Consider the following 20,012-nt stretch of genomic DNA (forward strand, 5'->3'; position numbering starts at 1 on the left):
TTACGATTCGATTTAAAATAACCTCGACTTGATTGAATCTGTCTGATAAAAACGATCAATTTAAGCAAATTGAAAAACTTTCATAACAAAAACTATTCGGGTGAGTCTGCGAGGTGTTGCTTTCCCAAAGGATCTGAAGTTGCCAAGCCAAGTTGAAACGAACTCCATCATCAACTTTAATGACCTGCGAAGTTTAGACATTAAGCTCTCTACTTTTACTAATATTTTGATTATCTTTTAGTTGCTCATGAATATGATAATGCTCACTTCGGTACGCGGGAAGTTCTAACTGTTTTCTTTATACTTATTACATAGTTTTGTTAAAAAGGGCATTTCGCTCGTTGGAACAGTCATATGACTAGTTAATTAAATAGCTAATAATTAAGTGTTCTGTTATAAAAAAATACTTATTATATAATCTGTAATGACGGAATATTCATAAGTAATGTCAAACTATATTTCATGTTATGGACTCTAAAATAAAAAGGCTTAATTTAAAAGCTACTTAATTTACGATTATTTCTTAGAATTCGCGGCTAAAGTCAGGATCAACTTTGAACATTAAATGCCGTCATACGTTGTTTTCTTATAATCTTAGCAAAGACGACGTGTGAAATATAAGAGCGAAATAAACATAAAAATGTTTTGAGTGCGTTTTTATAACTCGGCAAATAAGTCATTGTCAGATCTCCCGTTTATGCTGGATGATATTCTGTCGTAAACGGACCTGTATGTAACCTTCCCAGGAATGTTTTATTGTGCCTACATGTTTATTATCAACTGGATTTTATATATCACAATTTGCTTATAGTGAATTATAGCTTGCCTTACAATAGGGCAGGAATTTTACTACCCACGTGTACTAGTATTTAATGCAATAACTAGATCCTAGTAATCTAGGAATTTTGAGGTAGATTATTTGATTTGAGGTTCTGTTTGATATGAGCACTGGAACCATGTAAATAAAATACTTCTCCATTTCATATCCATCATCCGCCATATGTGTCCAGCAACCCTAAACAGTCATTATTCGCTCGAAATCATAACTACATGAGTATATTTCATTGTTCTTAACCACCACACCCCATGGTGAGGTAAGTGAGGCAAATTTCTGAAGGGGGTCGATAATTTAATAACCTGCATTAGATTATAGCTACATAATAATTGATGCAATATCTTTACCGCCTACTCACTATTACTTTATCTGTCTTCCATAATTCTGCTAATAAACCTGAGTATTATCAGCAATTTAGTATTAGTATTCATTCGGTATTTTATCACATTTAATAAACGTACAATGTTAACAATTGATTATGTTTTCACAACATTTCTTATTTAACCTTGATAAAATAAATATGATTGCGGTATTCAGGTCTGTCAACTAAAATAAGCTCTAATGGTAGCTGAGACGTCAAGGCAGAATGTCTACCCGCATCACCTCGACGTCCATCGTTCCACAACTGAGCGTTTTTAATGCAGTTTTTGCCGGGCACCAACACTTTGTGGAACCAGCTGTCCACTGTCCATAAAGAACAGAGCGTACCAATTATTAAAAGGCAACGCACTTGCGTCCCTTCTTCTGGCAATGTGCATGGACGGCGTGCGGTATCACTTAACATGAGAGGGGCCTGCCCGTTTGCCCCCTTTTGTACAAAAAACTAATAAGAATGCAATGCAAGTCTGCTGCAAAGAAGAATTGTAGGCCTATCTTCATTTCGTACCTTCGTAAAAGGTGAATGTGCAGGTGTACAATGTGTTATTTATTCGATTCATAACATTATTTGTATAAAAATCATCGAGTAAATATTATCTTACAGATTAGTTTTTAAAATAGACAATTTAAACGTATCATGCCGATTTGTAGTAAATTTCATTTCATTTGTCATCTAATAATAATTTTAATTATATGGTTTTCGATTCGATTATTTAACATTATTTGTCACAGTTAAAGTAGTTTTAAAATGTGTTTATTAAGTTTCTCCAGAATAGTATAAAGCTATTTGAGACAGCAATTGTCCTCGGGAATAAATAAATAGGACTACAATTCGCGTTTTTTAATTAATAGTTGGGAAGTCATTTAAGGAAGCCTAAACAGAGAAAAACTTTTTTAGCTTTTGACGTTTTTATTTATACTTATTTTTTTTATAGAATAGGGGGCAAACGGGCAGGAGGCTCACCTGATGTTAAGTGATATTGCCGCCCATGGACACTCTCAATGCCAGAGGGCTCGCGAGTGCGTTGCCGGCCTTTTAAGTAAGACTTAGACGATTTATATATGGTGTACTTATTTACTAAAAGCTTTAAATAATAGTTAATTCTTAATGAATGACTCTGAGTACAGCTGTCATTTTTTTAAAGAAAAAATAACAATTAAATCGCATGAGATACATCGTTATGAAATAATGAAAACAGTAATTAAATTTTCCCATATTATAACCGCAATAAGTTTTCCGTCATCGCAAACGACATTGACGCTTGCCCCGCCCTGCAACTAATTGCCGCCTACTTGTTTGCTTACAACGCACCTACTACCGTTAAACCGCCAGCGTTTCCATTAACTCTTACTTAAATGGCATGATACGGTAGCTTTTATAATTATTCTAATCAATTTCTTATCCTTCGTTATAAGCGTACTGACGCTGATAGCTGCGATTTCGTTTGTTACATGATACTAGATGTACCTTTTTATCTTACGAAGTGAACTCACGTGGTAGATATATATGTACATACACCAGATGTCCTGGATTTGATTCTCGCGAAACAATAGTGATTTCGTTGGTATTAGGTCGGTATGCATATATGGTGTACTTAATTGGGACTTCTATGTAGCTTATATGTAAACCAGAGTATCACCGTTTCAATGTTATAGTTTTACATATAAATACAGAAATATTGTGTCTGTTAGTAATTTGATATAGACATTTACAAATACCACGCTTTTAATGTTATACGATATTTTGTAAAATAGTAGTCTATTTTTAACTTTAACTCAAACTCAAACTAGTTCAAACATAAATAGTTAACGATCACAAATATGTTCTGTTTAATATTAGCGTCATAGCTAAAACCCCTCACCTTTGATAGCAGCTTCTATAATCTCTATGTTGCGTAGCGTCAGCAATACGGGTTCAACAACTAACTTCAGTCGTACGGGATTTCCAACACTGCCGCGATTCCTTTCTGTTAAAAATATAGCATACGTCCGCACTCGTAAAGGTCGACATTTCCAGTCTATCGAACTTTGCACTAAAATTGTAGCATCGCTGAATAGTAGCGACGCCGCTTTCCCGAACCCAACCGTTATGCCAATGTCATTCAGATCGCCTTTTAAAACACGTCGTATATTAACTTTATACACCCTCGTGGTATTTCCTGTATTCACGCCGTGCACCTTTCCCGTAAATATATATTTCGATATCAGACTAACACGCTTTAACAACACCCTATCGTGGGTGACATTTTCGTGGCATGGAGATGTGTGGCGATGTCGTCTATAGGGGGTGGATGATACCGAAAATTGCGCCGCACTGACAGCGCTGAGCGTAAATGTCACCAGCACAAACTTCACTGCTAACCGCATTTTGTTTAGGAAAAACATTTCACAATACAAAGCTACATGTCTATTGTAGACAAGATAAATCGTGTACTAGAACTGGTATCGAAGCGATGGGAGCGTGCGCACGGGCGCAGAACACGCCGGAGGCTGTTGCGCGCTGGCGCACCCACTCACTCCAGATCGTTCACTTACCCCACATATTTACATACTGATTGGTGCTGTTCTACAGCGATAGCAATATTATAATAACATGATATAAGACACCTGGTAATGGGATAATATCAATCAATATACCTATATACGCTTAATGTTTTCCAGCCAACACAAACTGAATTGTTCTAAGGCGTTTTACGTGAATGGAAACGCTGTGAAGGTGATTAATGGATACGTAGGAAAATAAAACTGGAAATGCATAATCGGCATAGGGATACTTGGTATAATTCCACTAAATATTGAAGATTAATGAAAGTGAAGGTGCAACTTCTAAATATTTTTACAGAAATTGGCCAGCGTAATTAACGAATTAAAGTCGGAGGTGAAATTAATAATTTAATTTATCACGAGATAATGACTTCAGTAGGCTCCTTTTACATAGCGTTATTAATGTTTACCGACAAAATAAGTTTTTGTAAGTAAATGAGGCGGCAGACTGCCGGGGAAAATTATCGCGGCGTAAGAGGCGACATCAAAAATCAATTTGCCTCTGGCTTAAGGTGCTTATACACGTTATGTAAATATCTGGTAATCAAAATTATGAAATGATTCCATTATATTAATTCTTTTTAAACATACCTATTGACAGATCCCAGATAACTCGTATCAAGATCGTGTAGTTCATATTGTACTTGTCAGAACTCTCAACAACCAAGTTAGCAATTTTCTATTACTTTTTCTTATTAAAAAATAATATAAATCTATAACTCCTAATCGTAGCTCATACAAACTCATAAAAAACATTTTATTAAATTATGTGCTGATTAAATTTAATATATTTTTTATATTTTATCTCACTAGTATAACAGCGCGTCCGCTTCATACCTCATTGCTTACCGTGGACAGCTTCCATACGCTTGTGGCAAGGCGACAGCAGTAGCATTTGCGTTTAAAGTAGCAAATCAGGCTGTGCTTTAATGATAAAAGTTGTTTAGAGAACGCTATTTGAATCTACCTCAAATCTGGTCCTAAAAATGTATCTACTGAAAACGTAAAATAATTTCACATGTAATATCAATCCATCCCAACCACGTAACACGTGAGGGTCATTGACTTAATATTCATGCCTACAAAAGGCTCTCTAGTAAATTGCAATTAAAATTTGGATATTTATGACACCGTCAGCAATTTAAATTTCAGTTCATGGAATTTTTAGCACATATCAAAGAGTCTATAAATAATAATTACTTGCTTTGTATCCTTGCTATGTTGAATACTATAATTGTTTTTAATCACAAGCTATGATGTTTCTACGACTGGGCAACTACTAATGGGCATATACATAATATATACAATTATTAAGAGGAACTGAGTTACAAAAATATCCTTCTAACATTAACTATTTAGACATAGATATAACATTTATTACTAACAAAAACACACACACATAATAGCAATAATCAAGGAAAAATATTATAATGAGAGATAACAAAAAAAAAATCCCTTTTCCCTTTCGGTTCGTTTCAAGTGTGTAATGCGTGTGTTCTGAGGTTGTAATTGTCCCTGGCTCAGAGAAGCAGACTGTTCCACAGCGCTGGTCATTCTGCCAGAGACCACAGCAGCTAGTTCGCGGCTCAGTCGCAAAAAAATAAAAATAATTTAAGCGGTATTTAACAAATAAATATTTTGAACCTAATTTTGTAATTACTTGCAATAATTTATTAGATCTCTGTTGAATAGTAGAATGGAATTTATTACACCAAAGCTTGATTTATAATGAAATTTTTTAAAACATATTTGCAAAGTCGCGGTTACATTATTATCCACATTTTCCTAAAGCGAGTCATTTTGAACGTAATAACAGTGGTTATAATGGTCCCCGTTTGTTACTCCCGATAACGCCTTACCTGATGGCATGTTATTTATGGGTACAACTGTCACATTATCTGAATTTCCTCGATTTCACTTATATAACTAAACGTTTATATCGGAACGCTGCTGTTTCTTCCAGCTTGAGTAACACGTGAAACGTGAAATCCCATTTGCAAAAGAAATAGAGATATGAGGATTTCAGGCCTCATAATGATTTTAAAGAAGTGATGCGGCTACAGCTACAGTCTTTTCAGAAAACCTATTACTTATTTACTATACTGAAATTGATCGTAACTATAAATAATAATAATCTATATCCTTCGATAAGATGCTGAAAAAGTCAAGAAATACATTATGTGTGTTATGTTAGAACTGTATTTCCAAATCTTTACTCAAATCCACGCGTTGATTATGTTTATCACTGGTTTTCAGCAGTACATAATCAAACCAGATACATTAGTAAATAGGCTAGTCTCTGGCGGTATTAATCATCATGTATGTCACACATATCGGAGAGTTAGAGTCTAAAGTCCATAATACATTCTGTGTGAGCATTACAAACGAGCTCGTATAACCGCACTAAGCCTACAACAGGATAATTTCCGACATGTTCACCGCGATTACTTTTACATTCTGCCACCAAAGCGCGGCGTGTGATATACGGGTGAGCATTTTCAAATAATCCGCTACGGAATAATAACCTGTGAATAAACATAAAAGCCCACAGAACAGCGTGTTGTAATTTCGGCTTGGTGCGCTGTAAATAATTGTCGAGGCTTTCGCGATAATTCTCCACCGAGAATGAAATCTATGAGATTGTAGTGCCTGAGTAGCTTACATTTGCAATTTGCTTACTGTCTACGAAATATTTTGAAGATTAATTATTTTAGTGGTACAGTATAATAATTTATTGCGATGTCGAAATTACCGGAATCTCTAAAAAGGTAGTCTAGGTGATTCTTTCTGAAGCATTTTAACACACACATGGAAGTCTTGATACGTCGTAATATTGTCTGATTCGTTAAATCATAGAGTTATAGTTATTCAGTTACAAACACTGAAAACAAGTTTTTCTTTCCATTTTTAAAAAGGTATTAAAACAATTTGGTCATAGTCTAAACGTACGCGCAAAGAGCTACATTTGCATGAATATAAATAACGGTTTGGGTGGCGTCAAGCATCCCGCTGTATGTCACAGCGGTAATTAAACATTCCACAACCTCTCTTGATATTAACCCGTTTGAAAATTCTAACAATGTCGCGTATTAGGCCCTCTCTGAAAATGCACTAAACAACTCATTATGTTTCGCTTAGTTATTTCAAGCTCTCAGGACCAGCAAACTCTAAATACCGGCATACGGTAATATATATTCAAGTATACTGTGATACATGCATTTTTATGTATATACGCTAACTTATCTCATAGTTCGCTGTTAGTTATTATACTACAATTTCGTCATAGTCGTAGAATAGTGACGGATCTGACAAATAGTAAACTTTACAGGGCAGCCATTTTAAAATAATATAATCATAGTTAGTTTTTGTCATAACTATTTTAATTCATATTCAGGTTTTATGAAAATTAGCATACAAGCAAAGAAACAAAATAAAATGTTAGTTTTGTTTTGAAACAAAATAAAAATAATAACATTAAATTACACAGTTTTCTAGAAAATTCACATGTTTCTATAAAATCCGTCACTTTACCGACTGATTAATTTGAAATTTAAAACACATGGATTTTTTTTCTAATGTAGCCGTAATATTTAATCAATGTAGTATCCAAATATGATAAAAAGTGGATTTTGGATTTTTTTTGGAGGATTTGCTCGGAGGTTGTAACGACGCTGCAAATATATATACATACTTCCAGGAGCAAACATACAGAATGAAAAGGAATTTGCTTATCCAATCGAAGCAAACTACACCGCGATAACGCATGGAATATCCAGTACCAACCACGAGCTAACGCCTATATGTGAAATAGCTCGTACACAACAGATATTGAAAGTTTCAAAAGCAGAGAGTAATGTCGTGATAAAATTACGCTCTGATAAAATACATCAAGATGACACATTAAAAAAGTGGTAGAGTAAAGATATGAATGGGGCTTTTAGCTGTATTAAACCTTGGAAGAGCGAGCGAGTAGAGCGATTGTTATGACAAAATTAATGCTTCCCGCTTGAGTGGTGTACATTTGGTACCTGCCGGTAATGTTAAGTGGCACTTGAGCTCACCAAATATGAGAACTTTCACTAGTCGTAAAATATTCATATTGATCGTAAAAATTGATGGTAGCAATAAGATGACGTTTTATTTAAGAGGCACAGTGAACCCAGTCGAAATGCATTTGAAACTTGATACCTATTATGTTGGATTTGTAATCGGAAAAATATTTTTGGTATTGATTATGTTGTAATATACATTCACTATAAACTCATCAAAAATATAAACAACTAGATGAACTCGTGAACATCGTATCACCCACATATATTTGTGTCAAAACGTAATACAACATTTTTAAAACAGACCAAAGACAACCTCAAACTATAGCTATGAAACACTCATTTCTGAAGGCACCTATTTATATATATATATATATATACCTATATATGACAACCAAGTGACACTTCTTTATTTCTAAAAAGACATAGGAACACACAATAGGATAGATTTTGTTGGAAAATTTAATTTTATTTCCACAAAAATTATTCAAGACCAAAATTAGCCAAATCGGTCCAGCCGTTTTCAAGTTTTAGCGAGACAAACGAACAGCAATCCATTATATATATAGGTGCTGTCTAGTTAGATACGCCTTTAATTTATTGAGAGAGCATTTTTATCTGTTTGTTCAATATTTTACGATGAACGTAATTTAAGTATGGACAATAGAATTTTTGTAAATTACAGTTTTTACGATTTGCTTCGCGTTGTCCGCTGGACAATAAAATAGATTTAAATTTTGAAGGCCCGGCTTTTATGAAGGAGATAGCGATAAGAGGGTTTATAAAGGAAATAAGGAGAAATTCAGATAAGAAAGTAATGGGCTAGCGTCGAAATAAGGAAAAGGGATTTAGTTGTTCAGTACAATTGAAATAAAAGATCAAGTAATTATAAACTTTAATAGTTCCAAATGTTATTTTACAAAATTGTTCCATGCATGGTAAGCTTTTGAAAATAGTTTTAAAGATTTCTTTCTGAAGACTTTTGTAGATATGTTTATAATAATGACTAAACATCTATAATTATCACAATATTCACGAATGCTATGAGTAATTTAAAATACCTACTTTTATTTAACAAGATTTGTCAAAACAACATGTCTTATTTATTACATGAAATTTGTTATAATTATAATACTTTAAAAAAATAAAATGCCTCATTTATACTCGTAAATTCATTAAATACGAATACAATTTACGTATATAATTCATAATATATTTTTAATGTTTTTTCTAAAAGTTACTTTATAGCGACAACCATAACATTAAGGGTTGTCACTTCGCAATGAAGAAAAGAATTTCTTTGAAAAAAGAGTTAGACTTCATTCTGTAGATTTTCCACTTAAAGTAGAAAATTAACCATAAAAATGTTAGCAGCGCAATTTCGCACAAATGAAACCTAGTTTACATAAAAACAACATTACACTGTCAAAGTCTGAAAACAAAAAAAAGGGTAAAATGTTCTAAACCTAAACTTTAGAAACGATACGTCGAGTTTTTTTTAAATACGAACTTCCTTGAAACATTAATGTAAGATTTTAAAGTTCTTCGACAATGTAAATAACATCATCTGGGGATATATCAGGGACATACTACCTCAGCTAAATTCTGCGGCGTGCACGCACGTAGACCGTGAGAAGTAACAGACATTCCCCGGGAAGGCGGGATGACGTCACGGCCATTCACCCGTAGCCGGTGAACGCATCCTACGAACCCAGGGAATCCGATTTTCGATAACCTGATTTTATTAGACAAGTTTTAGTAAGTCGTTTTTCGTTCGTCGTTTTGTTATGAAATGATAGTATGGACCTAACTATAATATGAATTTTTAAAATAGATCTTGCCAATATGCATCTATATTATATATAAATATAATATAAATTTATACGACGCGACACCTCATCATTTAATGCTCTTGTATGCCAGTATTTTTTCCTAAACTACGTATATATACTGTTTTGGCGGTCAGCAATAACGAAATGGTTTTGAAATAGCGTAGTAATTTGGATAACGATTATTTTAATCTATACAAATTACTACGACACATTACAAAAGCGTAGACAATACTTATTTTAGATCAAATATAATTACGATAAAAATGGTTATAGTGAGTCAACTTTAAGAGACATGATTTTTGTATAAACTGCACCGTAAACACAGCGCACAAAACGAAAGCTCTCAAGAAGTAATCCCCCTTATTTTTCACCTTATTATCCCTACCATATAATAATAAATAGACCATATAAATAACCCATCTCGAAAATACTTTTTTTAAATTCGAATCAGTAGTTCCTAAGAGTATCGCGTTAATTTCATTTGTTTTTGTTTTTATTTATAAATTTATTTTTATATATAATTAACATTATACTCACAATGTATCATTCATCGGCGGCAACCCAATATGAATGTAAGGTTCCACATCGAGTGAGCTCATTCTTCCTTGAGTCGTTCCTCTCGCAGTGATACTCCCAACATTCAACATCGCATCTTTCTTGTATCTCCGCGCCAATAATTTTGACTTGTTATCAATATTCACTTTCCCCGAACGGAGTTCCAAAGGCCCGCTACCGGCATCAAAACGCATTTCGGCCTTGCCATCTATAATACCCAGCCATAAATAATCCCTCACGCCTGAGGCGCTCATTAAAGTGCCTTTGCTGCAGACGGCAGACACTTCAGCCCATATATCGAATCGTTTAGCCGGTAATAACATCGCTGCTGTCATTCCAGCACGCCCATCGAACAATGGGGCCGAATACAAACTGTTTTCGTGTTCGTAGAAATACTCGTCGTATATTACAGGGTACACATCCTCCACGTCGTTCGTACCGAATTGCTCGTCCTCGTACTCGAAATAATTCTTAGCCTTTTTAGTACAAGTGCTTGTTATATCATTTTTTATCTGCACAGTGTGAATTGTGCGTAAATTTTCTGCGAATATAATAAAAAAAACATATTTCTAATAAGTCAAAAATTCTACAATTAGCCACAAATTCTAGCGATACTCGAGTGGTGGGAGCAGATCGACGCAGGTTTGGGGTTCTGGACTGTCAGGTTTGCCACTATCGCTGGTATCTACTGAAGCATCCGCGTATTTCTTCTGGACAGGGCTCGAGCGGCTACTGTTTACTATGGAACGACTACCTCGCCGTACGCTGGGTGTATCAGCACAAGGACCGAATGCTTGGACCACTGTATCCGACTGGGTCCTGCAAGCGTGGGCCCTTAAATGACAAGTTGAGAGGTAAGTGCGTCCGTCGCTTCCACATACAGCAGGCTGGTCTTTTTTACACTCCATGCTTGGACATTCGCAAGTCGCCAGGCCGCTCCGGACTACGCAATAAGCACCAAAATAACACGTCATGTGCTCGCAGCTAGTGGCAGGTAGCTGAGTTGATTCCGCTGTTAAACAAATGTTACGGATTGGTTTTTATATTATACGTATTATTATTATTATTATTTCTTATAATGGTTTTCAGAAACAATTATCGGTAAGGAGTTGTATAGAGTCTCGGCTATAACATTAATACCATTTCACATAAGATTTAAATTTTTTTTCGTTAAATTAAACTACAAAATAGGTACATTTCGTAAAGTTATATAACGTTTTAGGAATGCCATATTTTAAATGATATTAGCTAAAAACTATTAGCGATACCTTTATCGTATTAATCTAATATTAAATACAGACACGATTTAATGCTTTATATTTGAGCTCTAGCATTTCGAGCATTTCATAAATCAAATACGAAAATTGATTATACTATCTTGGAGTTCCCGGCACAATCGCTTTCCTAAATCATTATAAATAGGTTTACCGAATATAGTTTATTAATTATTTAAACAATTATAAAGAATTGATATTAGTTACAATATTGTCTCAAAGTAATACGTATTTTTTTTTTAAATAATATAATTTGCACCATCGACTATTCAAACAATACTTACGATCAAAGCATCCCCTCGGTCCAAGAGTATGTTCGTGGTTAGAACACACGGTGCATTTTTGCCCTTGGATTCCAGGCTTACACACGCATCGGCCTGTCATTTGTTCGCAATCTTCTCTCACCGACCCAAATGCTGAACATCCACAAGCTAAAAATAGTCATTGAAAAATACCGAGTTGTTTGGATGGCTTAAATACAATATTCTAAAGAGAAACGACCAGTAAAGATTTACGGTTCACGTGTAAGAAACAAAAAAAACAATATTATAGTGTGCGTAACGGGCGGTAGATGAAACTAATATAATTCTTACGTGTCACTTCATTCATTCTCAAAAATTTTATACGTTAAATTAGCTTACCCGTAAACTTCGTTTCGACTTTATATGTTTTTTTAAAAAGCCTAACTTTAGTATCTACATAGCAACATATGGAGCATTTTGCTATGCTACCCAATAAAGACTGTTCGCTTTCCGGAATAAAAACAAAAGCATATAACCAAATATCTTAACTTTTTTAAATATTTCCAATTTTTCTCTCCATAAAAACCTTTCTCAGAGTTCAAAAAATAAAAATTAAAAAAAATCAAATTGGACCTGCTTTGAGTTAGTGCGCTTAGCAACATATTTTGCGATTCATTTTTATTTATATAGATGTTGAACTAAAACGACGTAACATTTAAAGCAAATAAGTTTTTGCGTTCAACGCCACCTCGAGGAGTTTATAGTAAACTCACAGAAACATTTTCTGTTTTGGTTACAAAACTGACTTAAATGAAATTTTTATAGCTTACATTGAAGACAATTTTAAACATACAAAAATAAATACTCACGTATACAGCCAGTATGACCAGTCCCAATACGAGGCAGGCCCCAATAGCCCGGCTCGCATCTATCGCATTTCTGCCCTCCAACGCCAGGTCGACACTTACACTGGCCCTCACCATCACATTGCTCATTCTCTGACCCAAGGCGATGACACCCGCATTGAGATGGACATCCTATTCCACTTGGACCCTTCGCTGGTGTGATACCGTCTGAACAGCATCCATACCATGATTCTTGACAGTCTTTCTTCTCTATTACACCTTTGTCTATGGAAAAGGTTAAAAAACCAGTGGCGTTACAACCTAATAGGATTGGGATCTCAGATTTCTGTGTCAGTTTCGTGATAAGTTTTTTCGTTAACAGGTGATCAGCCTTCCGTGTCTGACACATGCCGCCGATTTTTTGGTTCAGGGCATGCCGGTGGGGAAAACGTATTTGACACACGCTCCAAAGCAGTATATTTTTTTCATTACACACACAGAATAGTTTTATAATTCCACCTAAATAATTATAAAGTTTAAATAAAACCAGATACATTTTCTAAAATATAGATGAAATTTTTTGTTGAATACATACACTCGATAAAGATTATGCAAGATTTCATATATAATATACCTTTTTTACAACACCTAGCCGCTTTTGCCGTGTGATGGCAGTAACTGCCCGCAGGACAGTCTTTACGATGTGGTCCACCCCCACAGTCCATTATTCGCCCTTCAGCATCAGTCAGCGGCTCGTCATCACCGCAAGGTCGGAACTATTGAAATAATTTTACAATTTCATTTTTTTTATATAATAGGGGGGCAATCGAGCTTGCGGGACGACCAAAAAGGGCATTCTTCGCAGCTCATAGACACCCATTTTTATTGGGTGTGTTGCCGGCCTTTTAGGGAGGAGTACACTCGCTTTTAGGACATCAAGATGGAGACTAACAGGATTCCTAACAGGAGGCATTTAAAACTATTTCGAAAAGCAGGTTATGTGCGACCCTTAAACACCTCGCGACGGTGGTAGTGGTAATGTACATAGTTATTACATTCTCATTGGAAACTTTTAGTTTTTGTTTGTACGTTATGTATTTACATAATAAGTAATGATTTATTTTAATATGCAGACATGACATATAATGTACTTTATGGTGATTTTACCTTGGTTGTTAAAGACTCAATACTTTATAATGTAAAAATACTTTGAAATGGGATGAATATCAGATGCTTACAATAACTTTACATAAAATGATGAGGTTACTTGATAAAGGAATGTACCTATGTATGCTATACAAAATGCTCCTAAAGCATAGTTAATTACACACCTCTAATCCTCGACAAAGCGCTAAGGGTCTTAATCGTAAATCCTCCTGTCGGCGACATGCTTCAAGCTTCATATGACACAAATTGGGATACAGTCGCAAGTCGGATGCGCAAACCGGAGCGGATATTGCGCTTGCGGCTGCGCAATCAAACAGGCATGCACAACGCGGTTGCCCATTTCCATCTACTGCGCATGTAGCTTCATATGCGCATTGCACTCTTGCGCATACGGCTCCAGAAGCCACTTTCATTGTGTCCGTTCCGTGAACTATATCATTGCTGTCCCTTAGTTTTGTTTTGTTGCCTGCAAATATAGTTTATGATTTTTATGTTTTATTGGTAATGTTTAGGCAAATAGGTGTTCAATTCAAAAGGTTATTTAGATTTAGATATTATGGAACCAGTCCTAAAGGTGTATCTATGCATATCTTTAGATATATAATTCTTCTGTGAGTGTGTATGTCACTGAACTTCTCTCAAACGACTGAACCGATTTTGATGAATTTTTTTGTGTGTGTTCAAGGGGATCTGGGAATGGTTCATGGTTCACAAATCAGCCCGGCAGGTGGCGCTGCAGTCGGTACTTTCATACTTTAATATCCTAATAGCTTGAAATATCATGCAGGACAACGTCTGTGGGGTCCACTAGTGTACATATATATGCTTCACTGTATGAGCAAGTACAGAGGAGTTTGACCAGGAATATTCAATAGAAACTGTATTCGCTAGTTGGTCTCCCATTAATTTAAATTAGCAAAAACAAAAAAAATAACCATCCAAATACTGGAACATTTTATACTGGCATATTCGCAGGTTTCGAATCAGTTTTTATGGTCACACAATCAACATACCAGAATTGCCATTATCATCCAATGCTTCCGAGCACTCCCCATAATATGCAACCCGTATAGCCGATTCTCCCCTCATTTTGGCTTCGCAAGCGGCTTGTAGTAGGAAACATTCGTTAGGAAATGTCTGTTTTGTATCAGAGCAGACTGGCTCATGAGCCCCACTTTCACAATGACCGGAACACGCACATTTCCCTCGGGAACACCACATACCGTTGGGGCATTGGACATTCTGGCAGGATTCTGTTGGGGAAGAGTTATTCATTTTAGACAGGTAAATATATAATAAGTATAAGAAGAGATAATTTTACTATTCATTACAAGATGCATGACCAATTTTTTCTTTAATTGCTAAATTTAGGTAAAATTTAAATTCTACTGAAGCGAGCCTCTTAAAAAAATTGTAATTACAGTTTGTAGAACTAGACTAAAAATAAAATTAACTTACCACAAGAACCCATGTGCTTCACAAAAATTCGTTTCTTTTCACGGCAAGCTTTGTTACGGAGAGAACACACGCTACTGTATGTTTGATTATCGTTTCCACATACTTCCTCAGTTTCCTTTAAAAAACATTAAGAGCAACACAGTTACAACAAAATATATTAAAAACGAAATTACACTGTTTTACTGTCCTGGATGGTGAGAATTTTCAACGAATTAAACTTTCATATAAAAATCATCATATAAATATATATTTATTTTAATATTTTATTAATACTTCGTTGCAATAACATAATAAAATGGACAAAATTAAATGAAAAGGAGGGCAACTGGCGGCCTTATCGCTTTCGAGCGATCTCTTCCAGTTAACTGTTGAAAAAATTAGAGAAAAAATTGTGTTTTTTTTTTATTAATATGGACTCCTAACCAGCGCCTTGGGTTTGTCTAATTATTCTACTTTGACAATTGCGTTAAATCTCAAGAAAGCTATGGTTGTTATGTTAAGTAAATGTGGTTTGAAATAAATACTTACAGTCCCTTCTTCACAGTGCTTAGGACAAACGCAACTGGCTTCTGAGACTCCATCGCTCTCACATACAGCATAAAAATCACACTTCTTATTCTCGCAACCATCTGGAATAACAATTCGTAGACTCTTCGAATCGTCAGAGTCCTCACTCCTTTCTTCAACACTTACGTTGATAAAATATTACTATCCAATATTATAGGGTACATAAGCTCATAGTGCATGGAATAGACACATTTCTGCATTTGTTTTATAGAAAGAGCAAGTAATTTAGCATTCATATCGAATCATTTCAACATCTAATGTACTCTATCAGCTACCGGTAAAGGTATTTCTAAACCGATACGACTTAAATACCTTCAAGAAAAGAGCGTACCGCTAGCACCCGGTGTTGCAGGTGTCTATAGGCGGCGGTTATACCTTTACTTAAAGTGCTTGCTGGTTTGCCTCCTGGCCCATATATAAAAAAAAGCGTGGGAAATATAAATGAGGCCATTTCGTAAGTGATCAGCATACCTACAGCGCACGACCCATAACAATTTTTCTCTGACTGCAGCAATAAAAACAAAAAATTGGCTAAAAAACTATCCAAGCGAAAACCTCATGTTATACGCTCTATGGTTTCTGTAGTACCTATTTAGCAACAAAGGTAATACGGAAGACGTTAGGGGCACTCTTATATTGTATTATAATGGATCTATACATACTGCAGGGCCCGTCATATAGTACTTGGACGTCACGTCGATGTCTACAAGCTTCCAATTGCAATTTGCATCTGTTCCCATATGAAATCCCGTCTGACCCACAAACAGGGGCGAATTCGTTGGAGCAGCGAGGACATCTACAAACACCCCGACCGCCAGAGGACACACATTCTCCGCCGTGAGGGCAGTTACGATCTGCGCAAACGCCGTTTGAACCTAATACATAGAAAATAACAAATAATAGAAAATGTGTGTGTGTACTAGGTGTACACACATAAGAAGTGAAACTTCTTTATGACCTTATTTTTCGAAAAATGATCTACTATATGCAACTTTACAGAAATTGGTTAAATAAAATTAAATTAGATAAAGTTTAACAAAAGGCTTTTATTATCATAGACATGAATACAACTACAATTATTTCATTGTAACTTATTACTGTACTACTATGTAGTACTAAGATTATTACAGAATTTCGTTAATTGTAATAGAATTATAAGTATGACTATCATTGTTATCGTTATTATATATTTTTTCTACTAATGGCTTCGAATCTCTTCGGATCAACCGTGGTAGGGACAAGAAAAAGATGGCGCGTAACCGAAAAATGTGACAAATGTGTGTAAATTTTTTTCCAACGCCGATAAAGAAGTTTGACTTCAAAAAGCAACATGGCGCGTAACCTGCTACAAAATTTTTCCCATACGTCGATAAAGAAGTTTCACTTCAAAAGATGGCGCGTAACGGAAAAATGTGACGCGTAACGAAAAAATGTTACACTAAATTTTTTTCCAACCCCGATAAAGAAGTTTCACTTCAATAATCCATAGGTACTCCAACTTTTAATGGGTCTCAGATTTCTGCATCATCATCTTATTTCACACGAATAGTAAATAGCAACTTTCAAGCAAGCAGCGAAAAAACAAACGCATACAAACCACAAGCTCCGGCATGCAGCACCTTCAGCTCTCTACCAAGAAGACATGCAGTACGGCGCAATTCGCACTCGCTATCGTGAGTGCGTGCGTCCGAACCGCACACAGGCCGTAATACGGGTTCACAGGGTGTCGGACACGCGCACACTGCGCCGCTACCTTCAACTCGACATTCCGCGCCGTGACGACATTCCACCTCTGCACATGGGTTTACGCCTACCAAGATAGACTTTATGTATATTTTCATGCAAAAAGAATGCAAGAGATCTAGATGTGTTTTGGTTTTCACCTATTATAAGTAGGTATAGCGCAAATTTTGCCAAATTAGGTGCGGAGACCATGTGTTTCACATATCATTTAGTAGGTACTTTGACTAGGTCGTTGTAGAGCAAAATATAAAGTCGAAGTCTTTCTCCTACCTTATATTTCAGCATCTGTCTCATATTTTGTGCTATGTAAATATGCTTTACCGAGGGTCTAATCCAGGAGTAATAAACTAAGAACTAAGTGTAAGTAATAATATCTAATTTTAATATACAAATTTGTTTAATCTAAGTTTCGCCTCAGTAATGATTACATCTCTTACCTAGGTATAATTAAAGACGAGCTAAAAATGAATGAATATGGAAACAGTATATGTATTATAAGTAAATAATGTATGTTTATATGTTAAGAATGTTACCTGTACTGCATTGCCCTTTGAAAATGATCTTCAACTGTTTTCTGGCTCGACAGGATTCCCTATGCATCTGACACTCGTTAGAGTATGTTTTGCCGTCAGACGCACAAACGGGAGAAAATTCTAGAGAACAGGGCTCTGCACATCGACAGGAAGGAGATCTCTTTTCGTCCAACTGACAAACTTCTGGATCTGGACAGGTAACTCCTGCGCAAGGATCTAAAAAAAATTGTTCAATTTATGTTTTAGCAAAAGTAATTAGTAAACAAGTGGCTAATTCCCTCCAGCTCAATTACCGATCATCAGTCAACCTAAAGATAGCAATTTTAACGATGTTGTTCCTTAGGCAACAGAAGAGGTACCCAACTATCTAATTAACTAAGATAAAAAACGTGTGGCACTCGGGGACTGCCACGTTAAAGCTATTGCATAGTATTTTTTATCAACTTATGCAGTTATAATTATTTATTAATTTTTTATTTTTGCAGTATTTATATTTCTTTGATATTAGTTCAAGTTTTTTCTTTGATATTATTTCAATCTACCACTCTACCAGACTCAGATCAAAACGCCTATATAGTCTATCTCACTCTAATGCGTACCGGCTGCACCGGCCGCGCTTACGCTACGTCACCGATCTCGTCAGAGAGATGGGAATGCGTAGTATGCGTTCTGTCCCACTCTAACGCGTATTTGCCGCACCTATATTACGTCATCGTGTGTTAGGGTTTTTTCGTTACGGAATTTCTTGATTCGGTCACCGCGCTCAAAGCCCGCGATAAAATCTATGCAATAGCTTAAAATAACTCACCACACTTTCCGTAATATTTAAAAGTTATATTAGTGTTTGCTTCGCAAGCAGCTCGTCGCATCTCGCATTCACCGTTGTAATCCCTAGCATCACTGCCGCAAAGTGGTTGGGCTCCATCGTGGTCCCCATAGCTAGGACAGGAGGGCGGACACTCGCAAATGTAACTTCGTCCATCGGATGTGGGTCTGCACAACTCTCCAGGGCCGCACGTCACACCGCGGCACGGATCCGGCACGTCTGCCACAACACATCAATTAACTGTAACAAATATTATTATCTACGAAACATTGTGACAGCTTACAGTCAGTATAATTTACGGCATAGAAAAGTTTTGCTTTAGTATTTGACTCAAAAAAGACATTTAACTCTTGTTATTACTTAAAATTAATGAATGCATATTATCAAATAGACTTACCGCTAGGAAATAAATAGCATCCGAATGTTGTTGATATGAGTATTGTTAAAATGAACTGCTTCCCCCACATGGTCTAGTTGAATTTACAACGTATGATTACGTTTAGGGTTCGTCTTTGTAACTTATTCAGTATTAAACAGTTTCTGTGTTGTGGGTAATTACACGTTAGCTAAAGAAATATACCTAAAAGTGCTCCGATATAAATGATTCATTAAAAAATATACATAAATAAATATAATTTATATTTTATTCTTACCATTTACAAAATTGTATGTCATTAAGATTATCTACGTACAGCAGGAACTTTAATCGATAAAGTAATACTCAGCCATTACACAATAGTACTAATCTAATTAATCGCAGATGTCTTTATACACAAATCTTTACACCACCTTGCTAGGCTTTTATTGTCAGGAATCAAATCAGATATGTAGAAACGCGTGCCTCTTATTACCACAACTAGAAACTGGTCTGCAGCTTTGGCGCTGAAAGCACTACGAGGCATGCGCGAAAATCATTGATAAATAGTGATCAGTGGGGGCATAGTGAAATTAGATGGAGTATCGTATTTCACGGGACAAAATTGATATCTCATATTTAAATAATAAGGCATTTGAAAAGTGTACCTGCTTGAAAATGCGAATAAACAATATTATTATTCAATCCATAATGACCTAGGGAGTTTGCCCTAAGGAAAGAATAAAAATACACTACACTTTATAACTACTGTTAATGGAACTTAGAACAATGGCCAGATAGATTCACAG

General features: G+C 35.6%; 2 protein-coding genes across 2 annotated transcripts in view; both read right to left on the reverse strand.

The window, feature by feature from the left end:
• LOC125063768 (agrin-like) overlaps nucleotides 1-3,624 on the reverse strand; it is a 141,048-nt gene extending 137,424 nt beyond the window's left edge. The window contains exon 1 of the mRNA XM_047670424.1: nucleotides 3,076-3,624. Within this exon, the coding sequence (XP_047526380.1) occupies nucleotides 3,076-3,598 (523 nt within the window). The 5' untranslated portion in view covers nucleotides 3,599-3,624. The remainder of the gene's footprint in view (nucleotides 1-3,075) is intronic.
• Nucleotides 3,625-8,689: 5,065 nt separating this feature from the next.
• On the reverse strand, nucleotides 8,690-19,912 carry LOC125054061 (agrin-like). The gene is made up of 16 exons (XM_047655739.1): nucleotides 19,502-19,912; nucleotides 19,246-19,428; nucleotides 18,831-19,067; nucleotides 18,023-18,238; nucleotides 17,344-17,556; nucleotides 16,409-16,621; nucleotides 15,708-15,808; nucleotides 15,180-15,294; nucleotides 14,735-14,974; nucleotides 13,886-14,187; nucleotides 13,189-13,330; nucleotides 12,579-12,839; nucleotides 11,752-11,898; nucleotides 10,948-11,205; nucleotides 10,176-10,734; nucleotides 8,690-9,541 (listed from the first exon to the last, which is right to left on the reverse strand). Exons 2-16 carry the CDS (start codon nucleotides 19,313-19,315, stop codon nucleotides 9,385-9,387), a joined length of 3,231 nt encoding a protein of 1,076 aa, XP_047511695.1. The 5' UTR covers nucleotides 19,316-19,428; nucleotides 19,502-19,912; the 3' UTR covers nucleotides 8,690-9,384.
• Nucleotides 19,913-20,012: the final 100 nt, after the last annotated feature.

Source organism: Pieris napi, chromosome 1 (genome assembly GCF_905475465.1).
Source record: "Pieris napi chromosome 1, ilPieNapi1.2, whole genome shotgun sequence".
NCBI lineage: Eukaryota > Metazoa > Arthropoda > Insecta > Lepidoptera > Pieridae > Pieris > Pieris napi.